General features: G+C 36.1%; 2 protein-coding genes across 2 annotated transcripts; both read left to right on the top strand.

Moving 5' to 3' along the window:
• The first annotated feature begins 2286 nt into the window (after positions 1-2286).
• Positions 2287-5550, top strand: LOC18031222. The gene is made up of 2 exons (XM_006421914.2): positions 2287-2599; positions 3763-5550. The coding sequence occupies exons 1-2, from the start codon at positions 2507-2509 to the stop codon at positions 5170-5172; spliced, it is 1503 nt and encodes a 500-aa protein (XP_006421977.1). The 5' UTR covers positions 2287-2506; the 3' UTR covers positions 5173-5550.
• A 2425-nt stretch (positions 5551-7975) lies between these two features.
• On the top strand, positions 7976-12401 carry LOC18031446 (mitogen-activated protein kinase kinase kinase YODA). Its single transcript, XM_006421913.2, has 10 exons — positions 7976-8272; positions 8837-9505; positions 9656-10399; positions 10716-10800; positions 10977-11039; positions 11172-11332; positions 11444-11519; positions 11611-11670; positions 11756-11863; positions 11988-12401. Exons 2-10 carry the CDS (start codon positions 8958-8960, stop codon positions 12195-12197), a joined length of 2055 nt encoding a protein of 684 aa, XP_006421976.1. The 5' UTR covers positions 7976-8272; positions 8837-8957; the 3' UTR covers positions 12198-12401.
• The last annotated feature ends 82 nt before the right edge of the window (positions 12402-12483 follow it).

Below are 12483 nucleotides of genomic sequence, written 5' to 3'. Positions count from 1 at the left end.
GTGAGTGTTTGTCAATTGGTTTTATTATTATTGAGTTAATTTGATGGGTTCCTTAGATATATAAAAATAATAATAATTAATACGTATGATTTTTGGGTGATTTAGGGTGTGTTTGAAATGATAGGTAAATATTAATTATTATAGATTTAAAATTATATTAATATAATTTTTTTTATTTGTACAATAAAAAATTTATTATATGTTTAATAATTTTGTGAAAATTATTATTTAAATTTAAATTTATTATATATTATTAATTTTTATTTTATAATTATATATTTTTTTTTTACCGTAACTACATGTTAAAAGTTACAATATTTTAATACCGAACGGAACCTTAGTCGGAGAGAAGGGATGAAAAAAAAAAAGAACATAGTCAAAACAAGTGTGCAGCCATAAAAATTTTTTAATCGATGATTAAATCTAGTGTTAGGCAAGGCTTCTCGGCACAGGATCCACGAATCAAGATCCAATTACCTATAAAGAATGTTTCAAGTTGCAATGGCACTAAATTTGGGTCTCGAAACTTCGAAAAATAAACCATGCTTACGGTATTAAACAAATATTGTACATTCGTGAATCTCGTTCTACATATTTTTGAACTTAACAACTTTTGTAGTATCAATATGTTAATTAGTTTTTATAGAAATTAAAAATTAAATTTTGTACTTAAGAGATAGATGAGTTTATTTTTAGATTATACAGATATTCCAAAATATTAATATCTTAGGTTGGAGGGAAGTGAGAGTAATTATTCTTTTTGTTTAATTTGAGATTAGTTACGAGTTTGATTTAGTTATAAAAGTAGAGTTGAATAAAACAAATCTAGATCTGATTTGAATTATTAAAATTAAATTAAATTATAAGATATATAGAAGATTAATTCAAATTAATATCTCAGGTTGGAGTGAAGTGATAGTAATTAATTTTTTTAATTTAAAATTAGTCATACGTTTGATTTAATTATAAAATTAGATTTGAATAAGACCACTACCTTTTTTTTTTTTTTTTTTTTTTGAAGGTAAGTTGAACTTTAGTCTCATACAGATCAAGTTTGGGGAGGTGTTTGATTAACATTGTATTTTTGATAAAATGCAAGATTCAGGAAGGAAAAAAAAAAGTAAAGAAGAAAAAGAAATCACCCGCATGGGTCTGCCTATCAAACGGTCGAAAATTCATGATCAGCACAGGAATGACTTTTGATATTTTGCCGGCGTGTAGAGCAACTCATGTGGAGCACAGAAACACGGTCACGAGAGTCACGCGTACAAGGAAGGAGACAATGTATGCAGACCCAACACGTTAAACGACATTAACTCACGACTACTTCACGCCAATTATCTTGTTCGGTTCCGTCACTAACTGCCTGCGTGGCATTAATCCGTGAATTTGAGTATAATAAGAGGGTAGTTACGCCATTACATCTAAAAAGAACAAATGCGAGCGTTATCTTTCAATTTTTTAATGCTTGCGGTGAAACTCTGGTGCTGCCTTAATTAATTAATATACTAATTTATCTGTTTACTGTGTGATTGACTTTATAGAAGGAAAAAAAAGAAGTTATAATTACAAAATCTCAAGAAGAGAGAGAGAGAGAGAGAAAGAGGGGTAGGGACAGCTGGCTCTTGTCCATTCTATTTTTGTAATATTATCAACATTCTATGGATCTACTAGCAAAATTTTAGAAAATAAATTTAACATATTTATGAACTACACTTTGTTTTTTGTTATTGTTAGTATTATAATCATCAAAATATATTAATTTCCATTGCTTTTTTATTCATACTCTTATGTTCATTAAAGTAAAACTTACTGTCCCTACTTATAATTATATGAATTTTATTTATTTTTTCATTTATTATATGCCAGTTTTAATTAAAAATTTAATTTTTCATAAAGTTCTGATAATCGCCATTCATAATTATAATTTTTTATTGTTAATATTAAAATTTAATCTCAAAAGATCAATTTTATCAAGAAATTATTGTTTCTCTAGAATTGCTTTTTTATTATAGGTGCATCCGCAATGTAGTTAAAACCAAAAAAAAAAATGAAATTACTTTCAATAATACAAGTGATTTTACTAGGACGGTAAACAAAAAGCTGAAGAAAAGAGAAACTAATAAGATAATAGCTCAATAATTAAGCCAAAATAAAGAAACAAATTCTAATAATTGATTAAAGTGGTGGGACCCAGACTTCCATTCGGCTGACGTGTCAATAATTTAAGTGCAAAATGGATGGAAACTGGAGGATAACGACTGGAGCGGAACTACTAAACCCGAAGGAAGAGTGTTGATGATCTATTATTGTTTTGGTACGTAATAATAAAACATATAAACTCACCGTTTCGTAATAATTCTTTTGCTCTTCGTTTTTTCAACCAAATCTTTGAAATTCTTGAAAAAGCGGAAAGCTTTCGTTTGGAGATCCAAACGGAAGCTGTAGATGTTATTACACAACTCGTTTGTGCCGTCGTTTCATGTTTTGAAAATTTGAAAACAAGATGAGTAGTGTTCACGACAGCGTCGAGACCGTTAACGCCGCTGCAACTGCCATAGTTTCAGCTGAGTCCCGCCTCCGGCCAGCCGCGATTCAGGTTCGTTTATGGGGTTGTAACTATTCTTCTCTTTAATGAGTTATTTTGTTTTTAGTATAAGTTTTGTCCGGGAAAAAAAAACAGAGTTTTATTATTATTATTATTATTTTACATACACATATTCACAGGTTATGTGTTTGGTAGCTGAGAAACTGAGGGAAAATAAGAGAAAAAGGGATATGGGATCTTGGGTTTTTTATGCTGTTGTTTGGCCTTTGAAAGTTGGGAGCTTTATGAAATGTTTAATTAGTTTCGGTGTCGTGAATTAAAATTTGAGTATCAAAGTTTGTTTAGTTATTGCCCCTGGATATCCTTTTGGTGAGAAGTTTTGAGTCTTGATGCATCTTGTTTGATTTGTTTGTGAAAAAAATTATCTTTTGGCTCTGCTTACTGATAAGAAATTGAAGTTATTTGTAGAAGAAATCTAAGATATTAATCGAGTTGCTATGTTAGGACCGTATAAAATTTTTATAAGTTGAGTTATTCCACCATGATGAATGACTGTGATTCAGAGTCAAAGAAGATAACTTTTGAGCAAATTGACTAGAGATGCTGTGATGTTTCCTGGAGTTGCGATAGCCCTGCAAAGCTTAAATGCAGTTGGGCTGCTGAAGCCCTCTTCAGGAGCAAAAGTTAAAAGAGAAAATTTTTGGAGTTTGGATCTGGTGTAATTAGTGACACATGGGAAGTATAATTAATTGTTATCAAAGAATAATTAATTTTTAATATTTTCTGGGCAATTGAATAAAATTTTCAAAATAATAACTTGAATTAGTTTTTATTTGAAGTCATATCATTAATGGATCCTTCACCTAGCATTTGGTGACAATATATGCTAGATCGAGGTGGTGTAATGCTGGCTGTGTTTAAATGGCAGAAGTGTAGTTTTGAGTTGCAGTTGTGTTGCTATGCCGTTACATGTCTTCTTTTAAGTAATTAGCTCTAAATGCCTTAGTATGTTGATGAAAATATTTCAACCAACACTTTATTAATGATTGTAAACCTTGGCTGGTCTTGTTAGTCAGGGCTGGCATTTTTTAATTAAGGTATTTCTTTTGGTAAATTTTCTTAAGCTGAATGACTTAGGATGAAAATGAAGCCAACTCTGATTCTGTCCAAACTTCTTATTCTGTATTTTTTTTTTTTAAAAAAAATTACTACAGAAAAGAAGATGGGGAAGCTGTTGGAGCCTCTACTGGTGTTTTGGATCTCATAAAACTAGCAAGCGGATTAGCCATGCTGTCCTTGTTCCTGAACCAATGGTAACAGGAGCCGCAGCCCCAGCTGCAGAAACTCAAGCCCACTCAACAGCCATTGTACTTCCCTTCATTGCTCCTCCCTCTTCTCCTGCATCGTTCCTCCAATCAGACCCTCCATCTGCCACCCAATCACCTGCTGGATTGCTTTCCCTCAATTCCCTTTCTGTCAACGCCTATTCTCCTGGTGGACCTGCATCCATGTTTGCCATAGGCCCATATGCTCACGAAACACAGTTAGTTACACCACCTGTGTTTTCTGCCTTCACCACTGAACCATCTACTGCCCTTTGCACCCCCCCTCCCGAATCTGTTCAATTGACAACTCCTTCATCTCCGGAAGTGCCATTTGCTCAACTGTTGACATCTTCACTGGAACGTGCTCGAAGAAACAGCGGGACTAATCAGAAGCTCTCATTATCCCATTATGGATACCAGCCTTATCAGCTGTACCCAGGAAGCCCAGGTGGTCAACTCATATCACCAGGTTCAGTAGTCTCTTACTCTGGCACTTCGTCTCCTTTCCCAGATAGACACCCGATTCTTGATTTCAGTGCGGCGGCGGCACCCAAGCTCTTGGGCTTTGAACATTTTACTACTCGCAAGTGGGGGTCGAGGCTAGGTTCCGGATCTGTGACTCCAGATGGTGTGGGGATTGGTTCAAGAATGGGTTCAGGCTCTTTAACGCCTGATGGCGTGGGGCTTGGTTCAAGGTTGGGCTCAGGAACTGTAACACCTGATGGTGCAGGTCTTGGTTCAAGGCTGGGTTCAGGATCTTTGACACCTGATGGAATGGGTCCGACCTCTAGAGATGGATTTGTGCGGGAAAATCAGATTTCTGAGGTGGCATCCCTTGCCAATTCAGATAATGGAACTAAAAGTGATGAACATATTATTGATCACCGTGTTTCATTCGAGCTGAGTGGTGAAGAAGTTGCACGCTGTCTTGCAAATAAGTCAGCTGCTTCTCCCAGAATCGTCCCAGAATTTCCACAGGACATAGTTCCCGAGGGCGAAATACGAAGAGATGGAAAATTAACGGATAGTGAAAATCATTTTGAGTTGTGTCCTGAAGAGTCTTCTAATAGAATGCCTGAGAAAACTATGCGAGACGGAGAAGAGGAATATTGCTACCGAAAGCATCGTTCAATCACTCTCGGGTCAATCAAAGAGTTCAACTTTGATAACACAGAAGGAGAAGTCTCCAATAAGCCCTCCATCAACTCTGAATGGTGGGCCAACGAAAATGTTGGAAAGGAGTCTAAACCCTCCAACAACTGGACTTTTTTCCCAATGCTGCAGTCAGAGGCCAGCTGACATTCAAATTTTCCGGCATGGCTTCACCTTTGAGCCCAGATTATAATACTGATTGCAAGGCTAAAAGCCGCTAGATGCTAGCCTGTAGATGTAACTATGAAATTCATGCCATTTTGTGAATTGTGATATAGCTTGGCATGCCTGGGATCAAGGATAGATGGATGGAATAGATGAATCTACTGCCGATGTGAGAGTACTTTTTCTAATGCCTTTTGACTATAAGAAAATGCAGACAGGAAAACAGTTTTTAGTTATCCATAGTGTGGGTACTGTTAGAGCATTCTTTTTAATATTTCTTTACCTTTATGTTATACCAAACATATAGCCTTGTATCATGGATTTTTTTTCCTTATGTAATAATAAGTTTATTTTTTGGCACGAGGAATTCTTTATATCTGTTTGGTTATCATTTTGGTTATATAATCCCCTCAATTTACAAATGCGGGAGCTCACAGAGGGTTTGATGTTCACTTGCAACATCAGTATGATCCTACTGGTGTTTCCGTGAAGTTTTCTCGTTGTTTGGTACTGGAGGCTCATAATCCTGATAATTCATATTGATTACTACTCATGTAACCGCATAAATGTATATTTTACTGGAATAATACACATCTAAGAATAGAAACTCCTCTGTTTTTGGCGTGTGAGAATGGAAACTCTTTTCTCTTCTTCCATTTTCCCACAAAATAAGATTATTCTGGAAATGTATATCAGAAACTCAAAAGCAGGCGAGACTGTTCCTGTCCCAAATCTTACTTGGGCTAAAAATAATAACATAAGTGGGTATATGAGTTTATAGGCAGCCTTTTCTTTCGAGTAGGTTTTTAGGGATAGTTTTACTCGTGGATTCATAAAGTTAGATACCACATCGAAGTATGTAATATCAGACGGGCTGTCAGAATGAAAGAGTTACCACATCGAACTAAAGAGTTTAGAATGTCAGAATGAAGTCAAAATTGGATATGAATGACATGAACTAGAGACGATTGCTATCCATAGAATACAGGATCTGTTAAGTCACCCGATTGGAAAAGAAGGGTCGTTGTGGATGATGATTGGGTGGATTGTTACAATTTTAAATCTCAGATGGTCTAAAATTACGAATCTAATTAAAGATGCATATAATAAACTCTTGCCGGTTTGTAGGTTGTTGAGTTCTGCCCATGAATTTGTAATACATTACTAGGTGGTCCATTTGTTAGAACATTGCTCCCTGCCGCTCAGAAATTCAGAGCGCGCGAGGTTTTTGAGTGAAGAGATAAATGTAGTAATTAGGTCACGATATCAGGCCATTGTCATTTATGTGTGATTTATGCTGGCTGGCTGGCTAAGATGAGCATACCGAGCGGTGATAATGCTTGTTAGGAAACAAGCCAGCCCCATGTCATTCTCCAGCGTCCTCATCCAACCAACACAAGAGACAAAACTCGGAAGTAATAACGAATCGAAAACCAAGAATGTGCTTTGGTCCACAGACCAGAAATTGGAAGATCTTGGAAAAATGACAATAGGAAATATTTGTATTTTTTTTTTAATGCGGATGTCCTATTTTTTTCCTTCTTAGACACGTTATTAAGGATAAAAGATATAAAGTTTGTATATAGTGGGCCTGATTATGGTCTTTAGTAAAAACTCTATAATATATAAAATTAAAAAAATAATTCAAATTAAAAAAAGATCAAAATCAAGACAGGCTTGAGGCTACCGTATCCCTAGCCATAAATTAAACAAGTGAAACAAATGTACTACAACACAAGACACCAACTGCCTACCGCATAGCCAACAGCCACACCCTCTCAGCCTCATAGCCGTTATCGCCAGCGATCGTCATGAGCCCAGCATGTGAGTCAGAAAATCACAGCAGTAGGCAGTAGGTAGCCACACGAGTCGCAAGCCCAGCACTCAACACAGTAGCAAACCTAGCACTAGTAGCGCAGCAGCAATGAACCCATGTGATCTTTGAGAAGAAGCCACGCAGGTCGTGAGCCCAACGCGCAACACAATAGCAAATTTTGATGTAGAAATCTGGTCGTATATGTTGAGATGATCAGTTTATCTCGTCAACATTTAAATTTGTTTTGATGGGGAATAAACTTGTCCTCGAGCACTCAAACAAGCAGATTCCAATAATCATTAATTTCTGGTTTCGATTATTTCATTTCTTGTAAAAAATAATAATTTCTATATTAATTTTGAATATATATTGTAAAGTTGCAATTCTTCTTTTGCTTGTTTATTTATTTATGTCATGTCATCATGGGATCAATAAAATTAACGTACAATATTAAATAAAAAAACATTAAGTGAGTAATATCACTAAAACATTACATTAAATTTAAAGAAAAATTTTAAAATCTTAGTAAGATCGATCACGCAAGTCATTAAATAAACTAAAATATACTATAACGGTAAAATAAAAAATTATAATTACCAAAAAAAGTCACTTTCAAATAAAGAAAAATCTGGCAATAATCAAATACAGTACATAATATTAATACAGTACATAATATTATCTATTATTATTATTATTTTAGATGACATCTTGACGCATATTATATTTATTACATAATAAATTTATAATTAGCAGCATGATGACGTGGCATGCTCCATCAGTCCATCTCCCCTAAAGATTTTTTTCTTTTTAAATTTTTTTGGGGTAACTAACGGTTGAAAACGAGTTTACGGTACTCGGAAATTTACCAATGCGGCAATCACCATCATTACTTTTTAATAATTATAATATAATATAATATATATATATATATATATGTATTTTTTTTAATAATTGTAAAATCAACGCACAGACAACTCCATGTCTTGGGCTCAGACATACTCTCTCTCTCTTCCCTTTCCTTCTCTTTCTCTCTCTACATTTCTATCAATCTCTGTCTTCTTTTTACGCGATCTCTCTCTTTGAACTCAACAACAACAAAATTCTTCTTGCAAAGGAATCCCTCAATACGCTGCCGTTTTGACTAGGGTTCTTTCATTTCTCCACGATTACATTCAACCAGTTCTCATCTCAACATTACGCAACTAATCTCTCAGACGTACGTTTCTTCTTCACTTCAGATTCAAACTGCCGTTAAAACATGTGCCGGTGAGTACAATTTTTTGTTATTATTATTAGTATTCTTTTTTATGTCTTTATTTTTAGCCTGTGCTGAGATCTGTCTATTAACGCCGTCGTTTTGAACTAAGTTAAAGATCGTAAAACTCTGTTTAGTTCATTTGAGCAAAATCCAGTTATTTTTAGTGAATGAATTTCAGATTTTATTTTTAGCGCACGTGTTTATTTTGCCAGTTCCTATATGTAGTTAGAAATTTGAACTAATATGATTTGCGTTGTGATTATATATAATGCACGTACAAGACGTGCTTAATTTACGCGGTTTTAAGTGTAAAAATGTGGTTCCTTTTTTGAGGTTGTTGGATGAGGTAGCTTTGCTAGTCAGTCAAAATTGGCTGACTAATTTTGACTTTTCATATTGCCTGTGAGGTTTTCTTTTTTTTTTTTTTTTGATCAGTTCATTGGTTCAGTATAACATTCAGACATGCAATTTTTCTCACTTTTGTTTAATTTGATTTTGGAGTTGACAGTGACATAGACACAGTCTTGCTAATTATTGACCATGTTATATTTTTCATTGTTTTTTTTGTTCAGGTTTTAGAATTTTAGAATAAAGTGTTGCACGATTGGTTGTTGGTTTTAGAAATGGAATTGCCTTAGAAGAAATTTCCAGCTGCTTTATTCTTTTTTTGGTAAATATTGAAGAATAAGAAAAATGCGTTCTTGGTGGGGAAAGTCATCGTCGAAGAAAAAAGCAAGTAAGGATGGTATAATTTGCACAATACATCAAAAAATTAAGATCACATGTGAAGGTAAAGCAAGCAGTAAATCAGGAGGGTCTCGCAGACATTGCAATGATACAGTTTCGGAGCTAGGATCCCAGTCCCGAGCAGAATCTAGATCAACTTCCCCTTCCAAGCAAGTAGGGAGGAGTCAAAGTTTTGTTGAAAGGTCCAATGCTCAACCACTTCCACTTCCTGGTTTGCGCTCTGCAGCTGTAAGTCGTACAGCTTCTGAAATTAGTATCTCCACTAAGCCAAAACTGGAAAAAGGTTCCAAGTCTTCATTGTTTTTACCTCTTCCAAGACCGGCATGCATACGTAGTAGGGCAAATCCTGCTGACTTGGATGGAGATTTGATCACCGCCTCTATTTCCAGTGAGAGCTCCATTGATAGTGATGATCAAACTGACTCCCGTCATCGCAGTCCGCTGGCAAATGACTATGACAATGGGACTAGAACAGCTGCAAGCAGCCCTTCCAGGTTAGCCTGCTCGTAACTCATTAACCTTGACGCTTTGACAATGGATAAAAATGTAAATGGATGGGAAATTTGTGTTCACATGTTATTGATGTTTTATTATATCTACTTATTCCTGATCAATTGACTCCATCTTTCTTTCCACCCCTTAAGTGTGATGCCCAAGGATCATCTTTCCAATGCCTCTCAAACAAGTTCAAGAGAGGAAAAAAAACCGGCAAATCTTTCATTGAGTAATCGTCTCTCCCCATCACCCAAACAAAGACGTTTAAGTGGTCATGTGCCAAATCTACAGGTTCCGTATCATGGTGCTTTCAGCAGTGCTCCTGACAGCTCGTTGTCAAGTCCCTCCAGAAGTCCACTGAGAGCATTTGGTAGTGAGCAAGTCGTGAATTCTGCTTTCTGGTCTGGGAAGCCTTATGCAGATGTCACATTACTTGGCTCTGGCCACTGCTCTAGTCCAGGTTCTGGTCAAAATTCTGGGAATAATTCGATGGGAGGTGATATGTCAGGACAGTTATTTTGGCAACAGTTACAAAGCAGGGGTAGCCCAGAATATTCACCAATACCTAGTCCCAGAATGACTAGCCCAGGCCCCAGCTCCAGAATCCAAAGTGGTGCTGTCACCCCTATTCATCCTAGAGCAGGAGGTGCACCCATTGAGTCGCAGACAAGCTGGCCTGATGATGGAAAACAACAAAGCCACCGCTTGCCTCTTCCTCCTATAACAATATCCAATTCTTCTCCCTTTTCTCATTCAAATTCGGCTGCAACATCACCCTCTGTGCCGCGAAGTCCAGGAAGAGTGGAAAATCCAGTTAGCCCCGAGTCACACTGGAAAAAGGGAAAGATGCTGGGTAGAGGCACATTTGGACATGTTTATGTTGGTTTTAACAGGTTTGTGGTTTATGTTTGTTTTAACAGGTTTGCCACAAAGAATATTGCTTTTTTTTAATTTTTTTTAATGCATGTGCACTTTGATTTTATTAATAAACGGCTTGCAAAACAATTGTATTAACCTCCCATCAAATTTAGTACATTAGCAAGCTAAGTAGTTGAGATCAGTGTTAGCAGATTTTCTTGATTATCGATTACAAATGGCTCATTAGGACTGAGGTTTTTAAACATGATGTTTTAATCTGTTTTGGTATTTTTACATGTTGGTCATTATTTAAGTTTGTATGTATCTGATTTCTCCTCTTAACTGGTCCAGTGATAGTGGTGAAATGTGTGCAATGAAGGAAGTTACATTATTTGATGATGCCAAGTCAAAGGAGAGTGCTAAGCAGCTGATGCAGGTATGATCACTTCCAAGTATAACAGTCAGCTTTCAGTTTATTAGATAATGGTTTTTGTTTCTTTGCCTCCCCCCCGCTGCCTGCATCCTTTCTTTGAATTGTTTATTTAATTGCTCCCTTGTTTTGTAACATATGCATAGCTTTAAGAAAACATTCTTACTCGAGTTCTGTGGCAGGAAATTGTATTATTAAGTCGCTTACGGCATCCAAACATCGTGCAATACTATGGATCTAAAACAGTAAGTATTTTTGTTCTATTTCCATTCACTGAAGCATGTGACAATTGTTATTTAAAGCTGTTGATATTTATTTTCAGACATTGTCTTTTCATATGGTACAAATATGACTATTGGATTTTTTTTCCCGAACAGGTTGAGGACAAACTTTATATATACCTGGAGTATGTATCTGGTGGGTCAATTTATAAACTTCTCCAGGATTATGGACAGTTTGGCGAACCGGCAATTCGTAATTATACACAACAAATCTTGTCTGGGCTTGCATTCTTACACTCAAAGCATACAGTCCACAGGTGATAATCCTCCTATTCTTGAATAAGTTTGAAGCTGCTATATACAGATTAGCTACTCTGCTCAATTTGTACATTGTTTGTATTCTTAAATAAAGGGCATTTATTTTACAGGGACATTAAAGGAGCAAACATACTTGTGGATCCAAATGGGCGGGTCAAGCTGGCAGATTTTGGGATGGCAAAGCATGTAAGTTTAGGCATAATAATTTCTTTTAATAAATGTATAAATTGCATCTGATTAAACGAGAATTTAGCGAAACATTAAATGCTCTGTGCAGATTGCCGGCCATTCATGTCCATTATCATTCAAGGGAAGCCATTACTGGATGGCTCCTGAGGTCAGAAATTATTCCTTTTTGTACCTGAACTCATTAATAACAACATGGTTCTCAATTGTGATATCAAATCTAAATTTACACTCAGGTTATAAAGAACTCAAGTGGTTGCAATCTTGCTGTTGATATTTGGAGTCTTGGGTGCACTGTTTTGGAAATGGCTACAACAAAACCACCTTGGAGCCAGTATGAAGGGGTCAGTACTGAAGCAACAGAAACGATCTTAAATTTTCATCTTTCTTATACAGAAAATGATAGTTTATGTTGTCCAGTTGGAGCTCAGTTCATTGTGTGAGATAGTTGCATGTTATGATCTGCAGGTTGCTGCTATGTTTAAGATTGGGAATAGTAAGGAACTCCCAACAATTCCAGATGACCTCTCTGATGAAGGAAAGGATTTTATTAGGTTGTGTTTGCAACGTAATCCCTTAAACCGTCCAACAGCAGTTAAGCTTTTGGATCACCCTTTTGTGAAGGGTGCTGCACCTTTGGAAAGAACTATTTTGGCCCCTGAGCTGAGTCGTTTGTGAACTCTACTCATCTTATTTTCAAATTCGTTTGGAGATCCAAACGGAAGCTGTAGATGTTATTACACAACTCGTTTGTGTCGTCGTTTCATGTTTTGAAAATTTGAAAATAAGATGAGTAGTGTTCACGACAGCGTCGAGACCGTTAACGCCGCTGCAACCGCCATAGTTTCAGCTGAGTCCCGCCTCCGGCCAGCCGCGATTCAGGTTCGTTTATGGGGTTGTAACTATTCTTCTCTTTAATGGGTTATTTTGTTTTTAGTATAAGTTTTGTCCGGGAAAAAAAAAC

Source organism: Citrus clementina, unplaced genomic scaffold (assembly GCF_000493195.1).
Source record: "Citrus clementina cultivar Clemenules unplaced genomic scaffold, Citrus_clementina_v1.0 scaffold_9, whole genome shotgun sequence".
In the NCBI taxonomy this organism is placed as follows: Eukaryota; Viridiplantae; Streptophyta; class Magnoliopsida; order Sapindales; family Rutaceae; genus Citrus; species Citrus x clementina.
The sequence above is the reverse complement of the archived record's forward strand: the minus strand, read 5'-3'. Positions and strand labels throughout refer to the sequence as shown.